We start from the raw sequence: 23,780 nt of genomic DNA, 5'->3' as shown, positions 1-23,780 counted from the left end.
GTTGGTGGTTTATGCCACGTGGGCGCGGGTCACCCTTTAGTGTTGAATTGGGACACGAAGCTCCGTGTGGATTGGATTTGAAATAAAAAGAAAGAATGGAAAGAGTAGGAAGAAGAAAAAGACGAAGCTCCGTATCATCATAACCTAATAAAGGTCCACTTCTGATACCCACACAGGAACAGCATGTAAGTACATGCACGCACGCCAGCTCATTGTACTGCTTGCACAGAGGCTCCTTCGATATATACTGTCTGACTTGAAAGTCTGCAACATGGCCTATCGTCATGAAATTGCCGCAGGTTACGTCGGTGGTCATAACTTATCTTACTCTATCGGTTATGACAATGGCAGTGCTGTCCTCCGCTTGATGGAGCATATACATCGAACCGTCAATACCCCAACACTAACATGCTATATCATTGCGCCATTTGCAGTTAGGGTAGTTCTAATTAGTCTTGTGGTCGTCCATAACAGGCTATGGTCATGAAAACATCATCAGATTCCAAATAATGATCTCGTGACATTATACTATTTCCAAAAAGGGCAGTGCGGAACCGTCCAGTGTCAGCACATGTAACAGATTATAGTATAGTCATGAAAAGCTCAAAATGCTCAAATAGCAATAGGTCATGACAATATTCAATTTCCAACAAGAGTAGTTTGATATAGTTCAGTCATGGTCTATATGTAGGTTATAGTCATGAAAAGCTCATAAAATCCCGCAGTCATAAGTCACGACATTATTCAATTTCCAACAAGGTAGTCCGAAATAGTTCAGTCATATTATACAATGCAGATTTTAGTCACGAAAAGCTCATGAAATCCCGCATAGTCATAGATCATGGTACTCTGCAATGAGGTTACTCTGAAATATTCCAGTTATAGTCTATAATGTAGGTTATACTCATGACAAGCCTATAAAGCCCCACATAGTCATAATTCATCTCACTATAACATATCTTACAAGGGTAGTCAAAAATAGTGCAGTTATAGTCTAAGTGCAGGTTATAGTCATGAAAAACTCAAAGTCCCGCATAGTCATAATTCATCTCATTATAACATTTCCGACAAGGATAGTCCAAAATAGTTCAGTCATAGTCTATAATGCACGTTATAATCATGAATAGCTCATAAAGTCCCACAAAGTCATAATTCATCTTACTATAACGTTTAGGACAAGGGTAGTCCGAAATAGTCCAGTCATAGTCTATAATATAGGTTATAGTCATAAAAAGCTCATAAAGTCCCGCATAGTCATAATTCATGTCATTATACCATTTCTGACAAGGGTAGTCTGAAATAGTCCAGTCATGGCCTATAATGCAGGTTATAGTCATGAGAAGCTCATAATCCCGCATAGTCATAACTAATGTCATTATAACATTTCCGACAAGGATAGTCCAAAATAGTTCAGTCATAGTCTATAATGCACGTTATAATCATGAATAGCTCATAAAGTCCCACAAAGTCATAATTCATCTTACTATAACGTTTAGGACAAGGGTAGTCCGAAATAGTCCAGTCATAGTCTATAATATAGGTTATAGTCATAAAAAGCTCATAAAGTCCCGCATAGTCATAATTCATGTCATTATACCATTTCTGACAAGGGTGGTCCGAAATAGTCGACTTATGGTCTATAATGTAGGTTATAGTCATAAAATGCTCATAAAGTCCCGCATAGTCATAATTCATCTCATTATAACATATCCTACAAGGGTAGTCCAAAATAGTGCAGTTATAGTCTATAGTGCAGGTTATAGCCATGTAAAGCTCATAAAGTCCCACATAGTCATAATTCATTTCATTATAACATTTCCGACAAGGGTAGCCCGAAATAGTCTAGTTATAGTCTATAATGTAGGTTATAGTCATGAAAAGCTTATGAAGTCTCGCATAGTCATAATTCATACCATTATACCATTTCCGACAAGAGTAGTCCGAAATAGTTCAGTCATAGTCTATGTGCAGCTTATAGTCATAAAAAGCTCAAATCACATTAACCGGTATTGTAACATCCCTTCTTAAACTAGATTCCAAAAAGACCCCTGGCCCTGATGGCATTCCTAATATTTTTCTCCGAACTTATGCGGAATGGGTAGCGGCGTACCTGGCGACTATATTTCATAGATCGTATCACAGCGGTGAGGTACCCTCAGATTGGAGAATAGCTAAGGTTATTCCAGTTCACAAGGGGGGCAACCGGAAGGAAGTGAAAAATTACTGCCCAATATCTCTGACGAGTTATTGTTGTAAAATATTTGAACATATTCTTACTACGAGTATGGTTGCCTTTCTTAATGAACACAGTCTGATACACTGCAGCCAGTACGGTTTCCGAAGAGGTTACTCGACCACTACACAGTTAATAGAGGTCGTTCACGATCTTTCCGAGGGTCTTAATAAAAAAGTCAAAACTCGCATTATATTTTTGGACCTATCCAAAGACTTCGATAGGGCTTCTCACACTAAATTGTTGCACAAAATTAATCAGTATTTGAAAAATCAGAAGGTCGGCAAATGGTTAGAGGGCTATCTTCGAGACCGTTCTCAATTCGTTACCTATAATAATAGAAACTCTGCACTTACATCCGTGACTTCTGGTGTTCCCCAGGGGTCAGTTTTGGGGCCCCTTCTCTTTATTATGTTCATGAACGATCTCCCAACACATATTACCTCTAAAATTAAAATGTATGCAGATGACTGCGTTCTGTATAGGTAGATCACCACTGTTGATGACCAGTGGGAGTTACAGAGGAACATCGACAGAGTGTCGGAATGGTGCCAGAAGTGGCAGATGACGCTAAACTACGAAAAGACGCTGTGCATAACAGTGACCCTGAAGAAAAATTGCCTTTTGTTCCCCTATACGTTAGCCGGTGAGCCAATTAAACTTGCAACTAAACACAAATATTTGGGCTTAACGATCAATAATAAACTTTCGTGGCAACCCCACATCACAGACGTTTGCTCCAAAGCGTATGCTCGGCTTTTTTCCCTGCGTCATGCCGTAAGATAGCTACACCTTCCACTAAATTAGTAGCATATACGACCACTTGTATTCGCCCCTTAATTGAATACGCCTCTACAGTCTGGTTTCCACAAGCTAATACGATGGTCTCACAGCTTGAAATGGTTCAGAGAAAATCACTGCGCTTCGTATACAGTAGATATAACCCTTTAGACTCTCCATCTGCGCTGCTGGTACGGGCAGGCCTTCCTACATTAAAAACACGAGTAAGGATACAACGATTGAAAACCTTTTGGCAGATTCTGACAGGAATTTTTAAAATTCCATATGATGAATACTTTACATTCATTCAGAGAGGTGCCACCAGAACTACCCATAGTCGTTACATTAAGCCCCCGTATAGTAGGGTTGAAGCCTTTAAAAATTCCTTCTTCCCTATTGTAATTCAGGACTGGAATGCACTGCCTAGCGATCTTGTTAACTCTCTTGCCTCATTTATTCGTGGAATTGATTATTACTTTCAAAAAATGTAAACACACTGTATTTTATTGATGGTGTTTCGGTACCTTTCTGGTAGCAAAGTGTCGTTTTGCTGTTGATGCCAACTCCTGTTTAAATACGTGTTCAGTTGTTCGTTCAATTATTGTTTAATCGCCATTTAAGTCTTGTTAATTTTGTTAAGTCTTGTTTTGTTTGTTGTTTTGTTTTGTCTTGTTAATTCCGAGACTGTGGATTTACTTTTGCTGTACAATATGCTCATGACCTGTACATTTTCTTTTATTTTCACACTCCTGCAAATGACATCTTGGTGATGTCTGCAGTATCCCTTAAATAAATAAATAAATAAAATAAAATCCCGCATAGTCATAAGTCACGGCATTATTCATTTTCCAACAAGAGTAGTCCGAATAGTTCAGTCATAGTATACAATGCAGGTTTTAGTCATGAAAAGCTTATAAAATCCCATAGTCATATATCATGACATTATACTCTCTGCAATCAGGTTACCCCGAAATAGTCCACTTATTGTCTATAATATAGGTTATAGTCATAAAAAGCTCATAAAGTCCTGCATAGTCATAACTCATGTCATTATACCATTTCCGACAAGGATAGTCCGAAATAGTCCAGTTATAGTCTATAATGTAGGTTATAGTCATGAAAAGCTCATAAAGTCCCGCATAGTCATACGTCATGACGCAATACCAATGTAATAAATGACAAAGTACTCGCAATTTATCTCCTTATCGTGCAGCAGTAGTCATATATTACTGGGTTATACTGATTCCAATGGCCGCAGATGCAATGATATGGACCGGATTAAATTGGCTGACCACAGGATTAAATTGATAGACCATAGATTAAATTCGGTGACCACGGGATTAATTTCAGTGACCATGAGATGAAAACGAGTGACCACAGGATTAAATTGAGCGAGAAAACATGTAGTAATGATTGTTTATTATTATAACCAGCGTGCTTGCTGGTTTATTCTCAATTTAATACATATGCATGCCTTTGCGTCCATTCTCAATCATTTTAATTCTATTATACAGGGTGTGTGCAGAAAAACATGACCCGCATTTAGGCACATAGCTTGTTGCCTACCTAACTAACGAACTTCCGGTGGCGGACGATGGCGCATTTATGCGTGCGAAATCTGTAGAAAAATTGTGGAAGCCATACCCAGATTAAAAAATAAACGGAACAACAAAAACGTCGGCTTCCGTGCATCAGAATAGGGCAACATGGTGGACAACAGGGTGTATGTGAAAGGGCAACATGGTGCACATAGGAGAGTTGTGTTCAAGTACCGCTAGGTGAGCTATCGGTGCATAAATCGAAACGATGTCCCACATGGATGCTCATCGGCAGTACCCCTAGCGGTGCCTGCACATAACTCTCTTGAGACGGAAATGCACTAGAATGCACTGTCATGACCGCCCTATTCTAATGCATGGAAGCCCATGTTTTCGCGCTCTGTTTATTTTTTTACACTGAGTATGGCTTCCAGGATTTTTTTGTAGCTTTCACACACATAAATACGCAGTCGTGCGCCACCGGAAGTTCCTCGGCTAAGTAGACAACGAGTTACATGTAAAAATGCGGGTCATGTTTTTCTGCACACCCTGTAGAATGCTACTGATTATCAATTCGAGCGAAGATTTTCCCCAGATAAGTGCCAATGGTGCAACGATATCAGCTAGCATATAGCTTGCATAATCGCCACAAACACCACATTGATAACCACAGCTGAAGGCAACACCCTTTCCGCCTTCGTGATACGCCCATTTACCTTGGTATGACGCCATTTGTTCAAACAAAGTATCCGCTGAAAACTGTCGTCTGCCATACTTTTTGACAAACGCACCCTCTCCCAGAAAGTGGCGGAAGCGAGAAACGCGAAGCGCAATTGGCAAAGTCTGCATCAAAGGAGACTTCCCAAAGTGCGCCTTCTGTGACGCACATGTGTGCCTATGGAGAATTTGGATAACACACCATTATGGCAGCACGCAGTATGCGGTGGCGCATACTGCGTACAAGGGAGAAAGGGAAACATGGCGTTCTTGGCTATAGTAGCACCATCTATTCATTGCTTGCAACATCCTCCTTTTGTGAGACAATTATTCCATACAGAAGTCATGGAATCTCTTTGACAGGATTGCAGACCTTTTGGGTCGTGCGGAGGAATGGAGTGGACTCGACCGGTGGACAAAGTCACTAGGTGCCACACACTGCCATAGCCGTACGTAACTGTCACATTCCTCCGACAGAGTACATCAGGGAAAGGGAGAAGGGGAAACACGGCACTCTGGCTATAGTGGCGCCATCTATTTGTTGCTTGATTAATCATCTTGTAACAGGACTCATTACCAGCAAGTTTTAATGACACACCCTTGCAGTTAAATAAACAATTTCCCATCCTCTCCCCTCTATTTCACTCCTCCCTCCTTTGGCAGTGAGTGCTTGCTGTGTTCATAATAAAGTATGTGTTTGTTTCTAGCACTCATGAGATATGAACTGTCCATGACAAATGAGCCAAACTCTGCACGTTACATAGTTTCCCTGTACAAACACCTTTATGCACTATGCATGTGTCTCTCACGTCACTCACGGTATAATGCGCGCCACGCAAGTTCCAAAACAGGGCGCTGGCTTAGGTCAGACCTCCCTACAGTGATATCTCTTGTATAACGATTAAATTCGAAATAACCGCTGACATCGTTATACGCAGGTTTTACTTCATGTCATGTAAGCCATGTCAATGCAGTGTAATGGTTATAGTGCACTTGACAGATAATTAAGTGGTGTGGGTTCAATTCCTGCCGATGTCTTGCTTTTTCAATGACTGCCAGATGTTGAATGACTGTCAGAAGTTTATGGGAATGAGAGCCATTTCCTCAAGTGCATGCTATTTTGCACGATGTTCAGTGCTGTCAGCTTTGACAGCTATTTATATGAAAACTACAAGTGCACGGTTGAAAGGTCAAATGACTGTGGTTTATATCAGAAACATTTGCCTTTCATGGTATTTTTTGCCATGAAAGCTTTGGAGAATACCGACCTTAATGAATAGTAAGTTAACAAGAGGGTGGCAGAAGGTTAGCTAAGCGGGTGCAGGTACTTTGGGTACACTGCATTTTACTCGCAGCCCACAGCAACACTGAATTTCTACCCACAAATCCCAATATGGCGCAGGCATCACGAGTTAACACGAGTATACCCGCATCTGTTCTCACCTATAATTATAGCTGCCATACACTTTGCACATATGTTGACTGCCATTACATGTGTTCTGCATCTAAGCTGTTTACGCCTGCTGGAAGGAACAGGGGTTTGCATGGAATTGCAAGGGGAATTCTATAGTGTCAAAACAAAAATGTTCTATTGGCTTTTCTGCGGTTATTACCAGAGTTCGAGGTAACTCGTTACAAGTAACTTGTTACTGTAACTAAGTTCCTTTTTTTTGGTAACTTGTAACTTAACTCGGTACTTTTGCGCCGTGGTACTTTCAGAGGAACTCGTTCCTTTTTCAGGTAACTTTGCCAAAGTAACTTAAGTTAAGTTTCAAGTTACTTTTAACTCGCTTTTCACACACGTCCACATATTTTCTTGCTTTCTCTCCGGTTCCTTCATGGTATTTTTTCCCATAAAACGTGATATTCAATCAATGACAGTGTTTTATTCAGGAAGTAAGAACCGCTGACATTGATATGAAGCTGAACCATTGTGTGCCCACAGGGGGTAAGGTGCAAAGCATTCGAATAGACCTCTGCCAGAAAAACGTCATCATGACATTGATAGACAGACTGAAACCAAAACAAATCGGAAGGAGGGCTGGGTTCCATGAATGGGCACTTGTTCGCTGTCTCCCATTGAAAGAAAAGTAGGACCGAGGGTCGCGTCTCTTTAAGGAGAGGACATGACTCATATTATGTTGGTAATTTAGGACATTATTTTCAAGATTGTGCTCGTTGAGCAGTGTGATAGGCCTGATCCAGGCTGCTCCACTACACGCAGGTGACTTCCCCCTACCTGGTACTGTATCACCATTGTTCAGCCATCAAAGTCTGGCTCATGGGCACTGTCTTTTTCTGCACCAAAACCCTGTGCAGGTGGTGTTAAATTGAAAAAGGGGATGTGTCATGCTCCTGGACTTTGTTCAATTTCTGCTAAGTCACAAAACCAAAAATTATGCTATCAGGACATGCATGTAGAGTAGACATGTACATATATGTTACACAGTTTGCATTTGCGTTATTCAGGGAAACCCAGCTGCAATTACTTTACCAAATATTTACTCGAAGTTTTCTTCGTTTGGGATTTTTCAACTTTTCTTACTGCATCAGCTATCCGCTTTATCAACCCATCAGCCGACGCGTTTTTCCCACTTCTTGCACAACCAGAGCAAAATATAACCTCGAACCGGTCTTCTCGGGACGCAACATGTTTGTAAACAGAAAGTCATCTATACGCTTCGTGCAAAGTGTCTGCTGCGCCACAGAAATCCTGGTGGCAGCCATAGGAACTAGTTGTGTGGGTCCACTCGGTTCTCGAGGGCTATTCGTACGCTTTCAATCGGCACCTTGCTTCGGTGACGCCGCGCTTGAATTGATAGCTGCTAAAAGTAATGCCGCAGCGCATGAACTGTTGCGCCGTTGTGATGCACAAATACGGTGTAGGAAAAAAAATGGTCCCACGTGTTCCTGCGCGCCCAAAAATACAGGTGCGTGGTTGCGGACAACCGATTAAACAAATCACAGCTGACCGAGTGTTACTATTTGCTCTCCCCATTCGTTGCATAGGCCCTTTTCATCTGTTAATAGATAATAAAATCTATGCACGCCATTCAATGAGTATCATAAAAGCGACATCATTCGCTGCACTAGTTTGCTAGCGATATCGTTCGCTGGATGCTAGTATTTTTCTACTGTTGGTCAGGCACTAGTTTTGTGTTTATAAGTTTGAGCATGATTGTAGAAGAAATATATAAAAAAAAGGAGACATGAGTTTTACAGTTGTCCCCTGCACCTTTTCCATGTTGATGTTTAGAGACAATAAATGCTGTCGCCCTCTCATTCATTGTTCCATTGGCTTTTCAACTCCGCTTCTGCTCAAGATACGGTTCATCGACATAGAAAGTATGACAGAACAACTGTAAAACCTGTCTGACCAACAGTAGGAAAACACTAGCTTGAATTGGGAACTACATCCAACGTACAGCGAGTGTGAAGTGGGAGCGAGGCTAGTGAGCTCAGTGCAAAGCGTTTATGTGTGTTTTATTTGTAGCCTTTGCCTTCATAGCCGAATTCACCACGGACGTACGCCACATCACCGGCCCCGACAACGTCGTCGCCGACGCCCTCGCTCGCTCACCGATAGTTGCGCTTGCGCAAGCGTTCCCTCCCGCGCCCGACTATACTGCTTTGGCGCACGCACAAGCCTCGGACACCGATTTCCAAGCCCTCCGACAGTCGCCACAGTCACTCAACCTCCAGCGCATTCCCTACCTCGACACACCGCACGGGCTACTCTGCGACATGACGACGGGAACGCTGAGGCCCCTCGTCCCCCTCCCTTTCCGCCGACGTCTCTTCGACACCTTCCACGGACTCCACCACCCCGGTATCAAGGCCACACAGCGGCTTATCGCCGCTCGCTTCGTTTGGCCTTCCATGAACCGGGACGTCCGTCAATGGGCCCGAACATGTCTGGCTTGTCAGCGCACAAAGGTGCAGCGGCACACAGTATCTCCAACACTGCCGTTTCCAACACCCGACGCCCGTTTCCGACATATACACCTGGACCTAGTGGGACCTCTGCCCACGTCGTCCGGCCATTCCTACCTACTCACAATCGTGGATCGTTTCACGCGCAGGCCGGAGGCAATACCCATCCAGGACATGACTGCCATCACTGTCGTCCGCACCTTTCTGCACAGTTGGGTGGCCCGTTTTGGCGCTCCAGCTGTTATTACTACGGACCGAGGCCGACAGTTTACTTCGTGACTTTTTGCAGACGTCTGCCGTTTTCTGGGAGCTCGCCACCATCAAACCACAGCCTACCATCCCTGCGCCAATGGGATCGTAGAGCGCCTCCACCGCACCCTCAAGAGCGCCCTCCGAGTCAATCCTTCTGACCAGTGGGTAGAGCGATTGCCCCTCATCATGCTGGGCATACGGTCCGCTACCCGGTTTGACTTCCCACTCTCCCCTGCCGACCTGGTCTTCGGTTTCCCACTGCGTCTCCCCGGGCAATTCTTCGATGCAGCCTGCCTCCAGCAGCCGGCCCCCGATCCTCTCAACTTCGCCATCCGTTTGCAAGCTTATTGCACGGACTTACGGCCGACTCCCACCCGCCCTTCGTCTCGACAAGTTTTTGTCCACCCTCAACTCGCCACAGCGACTCATGTTTTCTTGCGCTGTGACGCCACGCGTAAGCCGCTGCAGCCCCCTTACGACCCCCTTCCTCGTCCACTCCTGCCAGGGCAAGACGTTAACCATCCGCCTGCCCAACCGTCTGGAGGTTGTTTCAGTCGACCGTGTCAAGCCCGCTTTCCTCCTTCCTGACGACTCGAGCGACCCTCCGTCGCCGCATTCGCACTGCCTGAGCGCGCCTCCTCCTCGTTCTCCTGCCCGCCGCGTCAGCTGGGCGTCTGGTCCACCATCGATCCGCACTGTTCCGCGGCGACCTCTGGTTCAGCGGGGGGGCCCTTGTAGCGGCCTCAGCCGACGATGAAGAAGCGCGTGCTCCCGCCCACGCTCTCCACCCGGAGTTCATTCCATCCGCAGCCACCGGCCAATAGGCATCTGCATTCTGCTACGCTCCTGGCCTATCTCTCTCAGCCGCGCTCACAAATTCTACTGGTACAAGTACAGAAGGTAATGTGCCTCTTTGCCTACTCTGCTGTAATCCGTCCGGTTACAAAAGAACGCAGTTACCATTTTTCCGACATATCTGCAAGAAATCGCGTTATCCGTACTCTACAAAAAAGAGAGAGGAACAGAAGGAACAATCGTAATGCGCTCAATACGACCGGTGCAGCGAATGTGATCGCTTTTATGTTCCTCATTGAATGGCGTGCAGCTTTTAATAATTGTTCATTAACATCAATGAGGGTGAACAAACAAATCAGGAGGACGAATGATAGCACTTCGTCCGCTAGAATCCATTTCATCGGCTCTCTAGGACGGCTGCTGTATTTTTGGGCGCAAGGAAACCCGCGGGACCATCATTTCCGCCCACGCAACCAGGGACCATTTTTTTCGGGACCCAAGAATGCTCCAACAGGTACAAGATTCTGCAGTTTCCCGCCAAATCCACACGAAGTGGATAGGAGAAGATGGGTGTCAGACGTCAAACGTACGTGTCACAAGATAAGTTACCCCGTGGATTCTCTCTGCCTTTTTTAGGCCAATGATCCTAGTTGGTTGCCGTAATCAGACTGCATATCGTTCGTGATGTATGTTCTCAATTCAGACATGAACTTCCAATTAGCTTTGACCTTGTCGCTTTGTCCGACTCAGGTAATGAGACTTCTGCATCCCTTTGGTGTAGGCGCAACCCATGCAAGGTTGCTGTAAAAAGTCAAAAAGAAAACACATGCAAGTGTGGTGTGTGCGAAGAAAAGCTAAAAAAATTGTAATAACGCTGATATGCCGCTTCTGCATATAGTCTTATGCCTTATTGACCGCTGAGGACAGAAATTAGTCGTTCGCAGTTCAAAGCGATTGAAATTGGCAGAGTTACACAACTGATTCATACATTTTTTATTTTCATGGCGCCCGCCAGATACACTTTTGACTGGTCTCTATATCGGACGACTCACACAAAAAGTTCGCTTTCCCACCCTTACGTGGCCACGCAAAGTGCCACCTTTAGCGCCACCTTCAAAATATAAAAACCTGTCATTGTTTAAAAACTTTTTGGGCAATAACACATTATCCTGATCGGATAAGTTAATAGAAAACTCAAAAATCTTACAAACGTAACAAAACCTTACAAAACTCCGACCAGAATTTGTTGTACAGCATTATCTTAAAACTGTACTAAAACATAAGAACAATAAACGACTTACCGAGTGCCTCTGTCTATAGCCTTGGAAAGTGCCCCAGTCTGCCTGGATAAATGAAAGTTGAGATCCATGTTGTGCAGGTGCAGAAACACTTTTCGAGCAACCTCGCGGATAGAATGGTGAGCTACCTTCGCAAAAACAGCATTGCGGAGTTCATTGAAGCCTGCTGCTCCAGCTCTTGCAAGGCCATCTGTAAGAAAATGACTCAGCTTTATTGCACACCACCCTAAAACAATACCATCATCTAAGTTTACATTGTTTAGCTAAACTTAATATAGCTGTGAACTTTATAACTTTAACGCTGTCCCAATAATGAGGCACAACTCTTCCCACAAAACACCTTAAAAATCAGTGCTTCACATTCTACCAGCAGTGTCCAGCTACCATGCAAAGTATAATTTTTTAATTTTATGAATTAAACGAAAGATTGCTGTAAAATACAGGAAAAATTCATATCACATTATTGTGGTGGCAGGCGAGAAAGACAATGACAATTGTTTAGGCTTCTGTGCAGCTGTGAGCTGTGACTGTTTGGCACTAACTAATATTTGCTTTTGGGACTCTCATGCTGACATGCATCCTGATTTGGTCGATGAGATCATCAACATACCTTGAACAGGACAGCCACTGCTTAGGAGGGATGCAAACAGATGGTACAGAAGAATACACCCATAGTATATTTAGTTCACTAGTATGAAGAGTGATTTACTTTTCAGGTGGGGTACCAGTAGCAAAAAGCTACCTTCGATTTGTACCTAATAACAATAGAATTATGTAAACAATAACAGAACTGAGGACTGGGAGAGATGAATCTGAAGATGCCAGGGAACACAAACCAGACAGGGGTGGAAATTTATGACAATTAAACAGGAAATGTAAAACCCAAAGGGTGGAAACTTACACCGGTTCACAATTAATTACTCTAGAGTCTAGGACGTCAGTCATGCATTCATGGGATGGCCTTGACCTGCATGTCCTTACTCTCTGGATCAAAGAAAGTGCTGCATGTTTTCTTTTGTGGTTCCACATTATGTTTCTACAACAGCAGAAGAACCAACTGCTAAAATTTTTAACTATATATTCAACTGTGAAATGAAGTCTGCTACAAAAGAACGCATATGATGATGAAATATCCAAATTTTGAAATTGACGTTCAAAATGAGAATCATTCTACAAGTAAATCCTGAACCACTGAAAACCTCTTGATGCAAGACGCCAGAAATGTTGGCAGCAGGTTGGACAGCTGCTCTCAGCAGAAGCCCTGCTTATTGAGCAGCCTCAATGGAGCTGCGATCCAATCTTTAGAACACTATCATTTTGCATCTCAGCCTGTTCAGTGCCACAGAAGCAACAGTATCATTGCTCTCTCACCCAGACCCTTTCTGTTGGGTCATTCGGGATCCGATCACAGAGTTGCAGATTGCGATCTGCCTGGCCGGGAAACTCTGCAGTAGCTGCAAGCATGCCCTCCCTTCAAGATAAGCAATGCCACCTTTCTGCATCTTCGATTTGACAAACTAACATTTCCTAGCTGTCGCAGGTGTCACAGTTGGTGTCATTTCTGTCACAAGAGTAAGCTGTATCAGAAATCTGGTTAATCACTTAAACTAAGACTCCAACAGAGTTATTTCAGTTTGGGGGAACAATCACTAGAGCATAGGGATAAGATGTGAGTGAGCTGGTAGAAGTTAGTAGATGGCAACATTTCCTTCAGTCTGGGGCAGTGCAAGAGATGGGGACAAACAAGTGGACAGAACAAAACTCCAAAAAGTCCACTTGTCACTTGTTTGTCCCCATTTTTAATTTTGCTCCAGAATCAAGGAAATGTTGCGATCTACTAACAATCACTAACCTTTAACCACGGAGAATGAGAGCTTCTAAAGAGCTCAAATGTCCCTTACACTCTTGGATCATCTTGACAGATAGTGTTGCTCGCATCCGCTTTTCTTACCAGAGGCACTCGCAAAGATAGGCTGACCCAGAACGCCAGTCAGAAAAAGAGCCAACAACAACAAAAGCTTCTGCTTGGTCAGAGTGCTGTTCGCCATCTGCCTTTGCTGTACAAGTTCAATTTTACTTTCCGGCTTTTCGTGTGACATTTCCGAATATACAGAGCATGAATGCTATGCGTCCAACTGTAATTCTTGTCATGCGTCATACAACCGCAAGGGGGCACTGTTCAAGGTGCTTGCGTTCAAGGTGGCTCTTTTCAAGGTACCCTTGTAATCTGCTCAAGCAGAACTGCGGAAACAAAAAAGGCCTGCGATCGGAATGCATACTCCAGCCTGAACACCATATTTGCAAGAAACATGTAGACAAGAATTGGGTCTCTGATAAGCACCATACCTTGAGTACAAAGTACAGGTGCTTCTTGAGGAGCAGACAAGGTGTCTACCAAATTGCAGCCAACAAATTCCCCAACTTTTCCAGGTTTTCACTGACTATTTCGAGCGAATTCCCTGACCAAACCAAAAGGGAACTTGGTGCCTGCTGCTACGTTTTGACAAAAGATACCTCAAAGAACAGATCATTTATTGAGTATTAGTCAGGATGCCGCACATTTCTGCCTCTGAGCTAGTTGTATTGGCAAACTGCTACTCGCGGCAACATGGCAGCAAAGCCACTGATCGGCTCTCTCAATTCGCTGTGCATTGTCACAGCACTTGTCTGCAGTTTTCCCTGACTTTAGCTGCATTTTGGGATATTCCCTGACAATCCCGACATTTCTAGTTGCTTAAAAATTCCCTGAGAATTCCTGGTTTCCCCCGATTTTCCTGGTTTGTAGACACCCTGAGCAGAAAAGCAAGCGAATGCTCAGTAACGCCATCGTGCAGAAAACTTCCAAGGGATGCACGTCCTACTTAGGTGTCATGTTGCCAAAAGTAGGAAACTGTCTGGCAACTCTCTCCAGAACTCATGTCATTAACTGACAGCGATGTTCCATAAGTAGCGAGTACGAGTATACAGATGTGTTAAAGCACACTTTATAAAAATTCCAGAGTTGAGCTCGTGGTAATGATGACCACCTACAGATACATACAGTTCTGTGAGTTGAAAATGGGAGTATGAAACATATCAGGTGCCACATGTTATAAAGTGATGAAGCAGTCTGCATCTGGCAATTATCAACTGGCCATGGTATGTTTTGTCGCAGCATCGTGGCATGAAGAGAGGAAGCTGTGTATTTTCTTGTGAACAGACCAAACTAAACTCTTTTTAATGCCCGCTCATGGAGCTGTCCCCACTCATGGGTAACATGAGCAGTCACGGAGGAAATGAATGGAAAGGGAGAAATGGGAGAAGGCATGCAGGCAGGGATGGCTGGGTTTTAGCAGAAGACAGAAGGAAAGAACAAAAAAACAAAGCGTGACTGCTGTCTTTAGGCAGCTGTGCACGTATCCCTACAAGACAACTACAGGGTGTCTTCTTTTTCCAAACAGATTTTTCATTAAAAAACTATAAGGGCTATAGACATCCTGTTTTCACTTCTATCATCTCTGGGCCAGTGGACGTTCATGGCCATCTGTTGCTCAACCGTCGAATGACTAATTACCTAAAAATCGTTAATTAACTTTTCAATTATAAAAGCTACAAGGTCGTCCCAATGAGAACATCTGGTCCCTTCGATCACCTGATACCGTTACCATTTTCAGAACAAAAATCTATTTGATAGATCGCCCGCACAACATTCGTGAAAGAACACCATCTTTTCCTTTATTTTGTTCATTGCGCTTCTTAGAAGACGCGTCTTTCCTTCACCACCAATGTGAGAGAGACAGAAAGAGCACACTATTGCCTCTTGCATCCTGGAAAAAGAATGAAAGAAAACAGAAAATGCAACCCAAGATGCAACCTGATACATTTCGTTTTGTTTTGTTTCCGCAAGTTCGAGCTCATCTTCGACGCATGAGGCGGCACTGTGCTCCTTCATCCTCTCACATTCGGGGTGAAGGAAAGACGTGTCTCTGAAGATACGCAATGAACAAAATAAAGAAAAAATGGTGTTCTTTTACAAATTTTTTTGCGGGCGATCTATTGAACGAATTTTTGTTCTGCAAACGGTAACGGTATCAGGTGATCAAAGGGACCAGATGTTCTCATTGGGACGACCTCGTAGGTTTTATAATTAAAAAGTTAATTAACGATTTTTAGGTAATTAGTCATTCGACAGTTGAGCAACAGGTGGCCGTGAAGGTCCGCCGGCCCAGAGATGATCGAAGTGAAAACAGGATGTCTATAGCCCTTATAGTCACCCTGTATTATCATAAGCAATGCCACCAGAGTTCACCATCTCTCTGGTTCATATTCACTAATTACACAGTATTATTCATATTCGCTTTGTGAGGTATCACTCCTCTATTCACTCTTGACTTGAAACTGGAATTTACTGTAGAAAAAGCTCACTTTACTTTCTTCTGCTCACTGTAACATGGGTGAGTTCCAGGGAGTGGCCAAGTCTCCTATAGTTAGTTTAATGTCTTTTTATATAGTGGTATGATTAAAAATAGTCCAAAAGCCATGAACAGTTTGATACTTGCAAAATACACTCCAGTGCTACAGTCAAACTCCTTTACAGCGAACACCTTTTTAACGAAAATACCACTACAGCAAATTTTTTTTGAGGTCCCGCTGGAGCCCTATAGGTCCAATAATGGACATCCTTTTTAATGAAAATACCTTTACTGCAAATTTTTTTTGCTGTCCTCTGAGTTTCATTGTAAAGGAGTTTGACTGTATAACGTAAACAAACAGTAAAACAGTTTGAAGTTTGGAGTCAGTACTGGCTCCATCATCAGAATGATGTGACTTGGCAGAGCTGTCCACTAGTGGTAGGTAGCATTCCGGTAGGGGGCCCGGATGTTTGTTAATGAAATTACTTATCTTTTAATAAATCAAGTCACGTCACTCTGATTATGGAGCCAGTACAGGCTCCGAAATGTCAAACTGTTTTACTGTTTTTTATGTTGTAGTGGCAGAGCGCATTACACTCCTATTAAATAGTGGTATGCTATAGTAGTAAGAAGAGGAAAACAGTCACTTACACCCAATAACTATAGCAACTGCTGTAGACGTTAAAGCACTTGAAGCATCAGACATAGAAAGGGCTTCCCCTGTGTGAGCGTTCATGAAGTCAACAGCAAATTTGAAGATAAAGGGCACTTCAATGTTTATCACCTGAAAAAGAAATACATCTGGTTAAGCTTCGAATGCAAAAAGGATGATATCCGAGACAATGAACAAACACAGTAAGGCTTAATGCACGACAAACCACTATGTATTCAAAAACCTCCAAAGCGGGGAGGGTTTGCTTATGCAATTGCCACAATTTCTACAATAAGCATATGCAGTACAGAAACACAGCCTTGTTACAAGCTGTAAAGGGCATAATTTTTGGTCCAAACCAGGTCGCTTGTTATCAAGAAGATATTTGCTCTTTTGTGTTCAATGTGGTGACAGTTCAGAATGCTTTGTAGAATTGTTAGCCTGTGTGGTATCTCTTCCATGTGCAGTAGCAACATTGCACGTAAAGCAATGCGAAGAGAGCTAGAGATTGACATGGGTCGCAATTTCATGGGCAGTCCCGCACCTAGCATCTAAGCAGGGCCCCTCACAGAAACACCAGCCCCGCACAACACCCTGTTCAGAACTGCTGAGGCTGTCACAGCTTAAGCTGCGATTAGCGAATAACCTGTTACCTTCAAGATATATCAAACCTCTTGCCAGTTTGTGTCATTATACATGATGGTATGCCACGGAGAGGCGATGACGGTGGCCTATCTCCATGGCCGCGCCGGTGGAACTGAGGCAGGTGCCCCAGGCGCGTGGCCATCTTCGTCGTTGTCCACGGCCCGCTACAGTGCTCCCCCCTCAGACGCGGAGCGGCGATAAGAAAGATAGAAGAATCACGTCTGTACCGGAGGGAAAGAGCAAGAGTGACCGTGGATGACGCGCACTGCTGGACATGTCCACGGGCGGCACAGCACACGTTGCAGGCAGAGGTCGATGAGTGGGGCGGGAGCGGCCGAGATGAGGTTTGCCAGAGATGAACGTTGACGTCGTCGAAGGCGTGGTCTGGCGTTGGAGTCGTGGCCTGGGGTGCCGCAACCGGCACGGGAGCGAGAGCTCGTAGGGTCCCAGGAAGTGAGGCTGCGTAGCAGTGAGGATTGCCGAGACGCCGGCTGATGCGTGCCGTGGCGTCGGCTGCCGCGACTGCCGAAACCGGCAGGCGAGCACGTTGCTCAGGTGTCGCGGCCGGCAGCGAGTGAGAGTTGAGATGCAGAAATGAAGAAGAGGGTGGTGAGTGTGCCGGGGGCCGTGGATAGCGGTCCCTGGAAGCCTTGAATCGATGGTCGGTGGGCTGATGCGATGATCAGTGAGCGGTCGGGTCGTTGCGGGTCTGTCGGTCGGTCGGTACGGGTCGGTCGGGTCGTTGCGAGTCGGGCGGTCGGTCGGAAAGGCGGGCGAAAAGCTGCCGGAGATGGTCGGGGTGTTCTTCATAGGAGGAACTCGCAACAAGAATATCGTCGATATACGCGAATGTAAATGAGAGGCCACGTGTGACGGCGTCAATGAAGCGTTGAAACGACTGGGCGGCGTTGCGGAGGCCAAAGGGCATACGAAGAAACTCGAACAAGCCAAAAGGTGTAGTAATGGCTGTCTTCGGAATGTCCTCTTCGGCAACCGGAATCTGATGGTAGGCTCGTACCAAGTCAAGCTTCGAGTAGATGGTGGTTCCGTGCAGGAAAGCCGTAAAATCGTGCACATGCGGGATAGGGTAACGGTCTACATTTCATACACAGACATCTCTACACTCTTTATGTGCTGCTTAAAGAAGCGTATACGAAGAGGGGAGTTAAGTCCTGTAGACCACATAAACAAAACCAAGGGACCTGAAGAAGCATGGTCCTCCACGCGAAAGCTTCTATCAATTAAACCTAAACAAAAATCTTGAGTGTCAGTTTCTGCACTTTTGTGCTGCTTAGAAGGTAAAGGAAAGGGACGCTGTCAATTAATGGTGCATAAAGCATAGTTCCTCACTCTCAAAGCATGTAGCCAGCAGCCAGCCAGAATTGGACAACCCGAGGGGCATATTGTCGTCAGTAGGTGCCGGCAAAGAATGCATACCACGCAACGAAGTCGGCTAGGACCACAGTGTGACATCTTAAGGCGTGCCCTCTCTCACAACTGTTTTGTAGCCTTGATTGAACATGTCATCTCCAAGCAGCCAATGAGTGCAGGCGAAAGACTATAGGACATCCCGGTGCGGACATTTCGGTTGTCAGGCATATTGGTGCACGTACAGTTAGGGACATATCGGCATCTCAGACATCGGTGTATGGGCATCTTGGTGCACAAACGTGGCGGTGCACGGACATCTGGGACATTTTTGGATCCTGTGACATAGGGGCACTTTGTGAGATATTGATCTAAGACATTAATCTAACAACGTGTTTGTGTGTGAGACTATGTGTGACACTGTAGGCTGAAAACTAAAAAGGCCGAAAACTCGGGAGACTGAACTATCAAAAGCCAGAAGCCACCAAGAAATGAACAGTTTATATTCGAAAAGCTACATCTGCTACATAAGGTAGCTCCACAATGTTGAGCTCAGGACAGGTATTGGGAATTAATGTGCTAAATGCCTTTTATGCATTTAAAATAACTTTTTATGACCTTGTCCAGCGGTTTCCATGCCGCCTTTCGGCATAATTTCGGGGGATTTGGAGCCGGCACTCGTTGTGATACTATGTCGGTTAACTTTGCTCTGCTCTCGCAGGTTCTGCTGTTAATGACAGCACCTCAGCTTGATCATCGTGTCTACCCGGCAAGTGATACAGCACGAATCGCTTCACAGGTTCATCTGACATCCGCTTATGAAAAGGATTCTGATGAACATTCTGTGACTTCGGCAACATGTGATAATGTGCAGTCACCTGACTTCCTGGCTCTGATATTTAAGAATCTTCACGTCGACAGCCTTTGGGGATTTGGAGCCAGCACTCGTTGTGATATGTCGGTTAACTTTGCTCTGCTCTCGCAGGTTCGGCTGTTAATGACAGCACCTCAGCTTGATCATCGTGTCTACCCGGCAAGTGATACAGCACGAATCGCTTCACAGGTTCATCTGACACGCGCTTATCAAGAGGATTCTGATGAACATTCTGTGACTTCGGCAACATGTGATAACGTGCAGTCACCTGACTTCCTGGCTCTGATATTTAAGAATCTTCACGTCGACAGCCTTTGGGGATTTGGAGCCGGCACTCGTTGTGATATGTCGGTTAACTTTGCTCTGCTCTCGCAGGTTAGTAACTTTATTCCAATTACGTGTATGCGTTGGGTACACATACTGCCGGCTCCAAACCAACCAGTTGCATCTCCAGCCAAACGTAGAAATTACCTTACATCATGCACATTGCTGTTGCTGCTGCTTACGTTTAACGACTTGTTTGTCTTGATCTCTGCTCCCCACTGTATTTGGCTTTCTCTATGTCTCTCTGCGATGTTTATGAAGAGAGCAACTTCCATGATGTTCCATTATTTCTGTACGAGGCTATTACTATTATCCGGAGACATTGAGCTTAACCCGGGACCCATTGACGTTGAAAGGTTGGATAAGATTCAATCTGCTATAGACTCTTTGACTTCTGGTGTAGCTAAAAACCAACGTGAGAATACACTTAAGTTACGTGATATTGCAAAAAATATCACAGAACTTTCAGAATGGATTCAGAAGTTAGAAGTCATCGCTGATACCATTAACACTATAAAGCAGGACGTTACCGAAATACGCATGGAGGTGAATGAGTTCCACGCGCTCTTACCAAGTGTTCAAAAAGAAGTCAAACAGTGTTTGCTAAACGTTGATAATCTTGAGAATCGAATGAGACGGAACAACCTAGTGTTCAGAGGCATCCCAGAACACTCTGTAGAGGCCTGGTCCGACACCGAAAACATTCTGCGTAATTTCGTTGAAGAACATCTTGGCCTACCACTGGGCGATGTAGAAAGAGTGCACAGACTTGGCGCAAAAAAGGACAATTATCATCGCCCAATTATTGTTAAGTTCCGTAACTATAAACAACGACAAACCATACTACAGAATGCACCCAAACTTAGAAATGTCAATGAACCAAGGGTATGGATAGAAGAAGATTATTCGCAACGTATGCGACAAATACGAAAATTGCTGTGGGATTTTGGAAAACCTTTTCGTGACGATGGCAAAAAAATTCGCCTTGTTTTTGATAAGTTGTATATCGATGGTCAGTTATATATGTATGACGAAACTAGTTCCAAAATAAGTATTGTGAATCGTGATAGCTCCACCAAAGGGGGCCGTGAACAGGCAACAGCCAAATGACGTTGCAACTTTGATGCACCGGCCAGTTCTCAACTTGTAGCCCTTGTTTTTAATTTTCGTAGTCTGTTATCTGTTGAAGAAGTTGTTGCAGCGATTGCTGATGCTTGTAGTGGCGATATCATTGCTGGCACCGAAACATGGCTTGATAAAAATATTTATGACCACAATCTATTACTCAGTAATAAATTTCGTGTTTATCGGAAAGATAGGATTGGTAGGCGTGGAGGAGGTGTTATCATTGCAGTTCGCAACAATCTGACTTCCCAGCTTGTACACTGCGATAGTGAATTAGAAATAGTTTTTGTTAAAGTTAGAGTGCTACACTCTTATGTTATCGTAGGTTGCTATTATCGCCCCCCTGATGCTAGCCCTCACTTTATAGATGACTTGTCTATCTGTGTTCAGGATATTTTTTGACGGTTTCCTAACAATTCTGTTGTCTTAGCTGGTGATTTTAATTTTCCCGGTATCAACTGGCACCTTAAAAGACCGGACCCTTCACACCACAATCAAGCCGAAAGTAGGGCTATGTTGCACTTTTGTGAAGAGTTCGGTTTTTCGCAGGCAGTGTTAGATAATACCCGTGTTGACGCCGTGCTCGATATTTTCCTCATAAACACTCCTGAAAAGATTACGCAAGTTGACGTTCTAGAAGAAGTTAGTGATCATAGAGCCGTAGCAGTAACCATGCGCTTTGAGGTATCAAGGATAAGAGACACTCGGAAATTTTATATGAGACTCTCTGATACATGGGCACGTAATTCGGTTAATGTTAACTGGTTATTGTTTAGAGATGCTATGCTTGACTGCGCTAACAAGTTTATTCCGAAAATTATCGTTAAGTCATCTGACAAAAATCCATGGTTCAACTCTAAGCTTAAAAAACTGTTGAATAAAAAAAAGAGAGTATACTGTGAGGCAAAATATCGTGGCACGGAGTCTCAGTGGTCCTTGTATTTCAAAGTAGCCCGTGAATACAAACATGCCATAAGAAATGCCAAACACAGGTTTTATAATTACGACCTTTGTAGATTGTTGTCCTCGAATCCGAAGAAATTTTTGTCTGTTGTTAAGGCAGAGGTGGGTGAGAGTAGGCCTGTAGTTGTCGATACGCAGGGCGTGTCCCTCGCGGATGATGATGCAGTGGACGGATTAAATGAGTTCTTTTCATCAGTGTTTACTAGAGAGGCGTTTCCTTGCCCGCCCGTACAAATATGCATTCGTGATACTGTGCAAGATCCGACGGCTTATGTAAAATTATAAATGACTTGCCTCTCTCGTCGTCTCCAGGTTGCAATGGTATCTCCACTAAGTTTTTAAAAATGACTAAGCATGTGGCCAGTAGGATCCTTGCGATTATATTTCAGCAGTCACTTGACACTGCAGCGATACCAGGAGACTGGAAGCATTCGGTTGTCGTTCCCATACCGAAGGTCCCCTCCCCAACAATTGAGTGCTTTCGGCCAATCTCACTCACTTGCGTCTCATGCAAGGTGCTTGAACACATTATCTTTTCTGCTATTATGAAGCATTTGGTTGCCCATGGCTTCTTTTATGTAAATCAGCATGGCTTCAGAAGTGGGTTCTCCTGCGAGGGTCAACTGTTTGAATTTGTCACTCACATTTTTAATAACCTTAACTTAGGCATACAAACTGATGCAATATTTATAGACTTGGCTAAGGCGTTCGACCGTGTCCCACACCAACGATTGATTAGCAAGGTAAAATCTCTTGGTCTTCACCATTCAATTGTAAACTGGATTGGTTCTTTCTGGTGGGGTAGGGCTATGTCCAACGTTTCCGAAGTAGTCTCTGGCGTACCACAGGGGTCAGTCCTGAGCCCTTTGTTGTTTTTGATCTACATTAATGACCTGCCACATTCAATACAATCCAGCATTAGGTTTTATGCTGATGATATCGTCCTTTACCGTCCAATTAGAGATAACTTCGAGCATTTAATTTTGCAGTCTGATTTAACGAACATTAAAAGTTTGTGTACTATATGGCAGATGGAGGTTAATGTAGAAAAAAGTAAATTTATGATCTTCTCCAGGACAAAGACGCAATACTGCAATACCTACGTATTTGGTGATTGTAATCTGGAGAGGGTCATGATATATAAGTACCTGGTTGTTCATCTGGCTCATAACTTGTCGTGGTCACATCACATTAATGAAATCTCTCACAAAGCAACTCATACTCTGGGGTTTCTACGACGTGTATTGCGCTTGGCATCTACAGATGTTAGATTAATGGCCTACAACAGTTTGGTCCGAAGTAAATTAGAATATGCGTCCATTATTTGGAATACCTCCCTGAAGTATTTAATTGAACAAATCGAGGCCGTCCAAAATAAGGCAGTCCGTTTTATCTTTAAAAAATATGACTGGACCAGCATTACTGAATTCAAGCAATCAAATTGCATCCCACTTCTTGCTAACAGAAGGAAGGTTAAAAGGCTGGTGAACATTTTTCGGCTTTTCCTCAATTGCTCTTCGTATATTGAACCAGCCCACCACTTATCGGCCCGTCTTGACCACCATCACAAGCTTAAGACGACATTTGGCATGACAGATTATTTTTATAATTCCCCCCTTCAGACAGGCATCCGTGATTGGAATTCTTTGCCTGAAGAGATTGTCATGAATAATAACATTGATACTTTTACTAGGGCCTGTGAGAGATTCTACTTAGAGTAGGTAACAGCTTTATGGTTGTGCTTTCTTGTGACTGTTGTGTTTTTTTATATGTATCCTTTTCCTATTGTTTCCCCCCTTATGTAATGCCATAGCAATGGCACTTAAGGTATATAAATAAATAAATAATTCCTCATGTACTGTGGTTGATCTTATATACATCTGTGGTTAGAG

At 43.9% G+C, this 23,780-nt stretch overlaps 1 protein-coding gene and 1 long non-coding RNA gene across 5 annotated transcripts in view; one reads left to right on the top strand and one right to left on the bottom strand.

The window, feature by feature from the left end:
• The window catches only part of LOC135388563 (iron-sulfur clusters transporter ABCB7, mitochondrial-like), a 281,999-nt gene that overhangs the window by 213,067 nt on the left and 45,152 nt on the right, over positions 1–23,780 (bottom strand). For all 4 annotated transcript variants that reach the window (XM_064618184.1, XM_064618182.1, XM_064618183.1 and 1 more), the window contains 2 exons: positions 16,589–16,721; positions 11,550–11,736 (listed from right to left, as the gene is read on the bottom strand). In XM_064618184.1, coding sequence (XP_064474254.1) covers positions 11,550–11,736; positions 16,589–16,721 — 320 coding nt within the window. The remainder of the gene's footprint in view (positions 1–11,549; positions 11,737–16,588; positions 16,722–23,780) is intronic.
• The window catches only part of LOC135388566 (uncharacterized), a 41,148-nt gene that overhangs the window by 11,640 nt on the left and 5,728 nt on the right, over positions 1–23,780 (top strand). Inside the window, exon 2 of the long non-coding RNA XR_010421463.1 lies at positions 5,632–5,717. This is a non-coding gene — a long non-coding RNA (uncharacterized LOC135388566). The remainder of the gene's footprint in view (positions 1–5,631; positions 5,718–23,780) is intronic.

This window comes from Ornithodoros turicata, chromosome 3, assembly GCF_037126465.1.
Source record: "Ornithodoros turicata isolate Travis chromosome 3, ASM3712646v1, whole genome shotgun sequence".
Taxonomy (NCBI): Eukaryota; Metazoa; Arthropoda; class Arachnida; order Ixodida; family Argasidae; genus Ornithodoros; species Ornithodoros turicata.
This window is presented reverse-complemented; position numbering and strand designations above follow the sequence as displayed.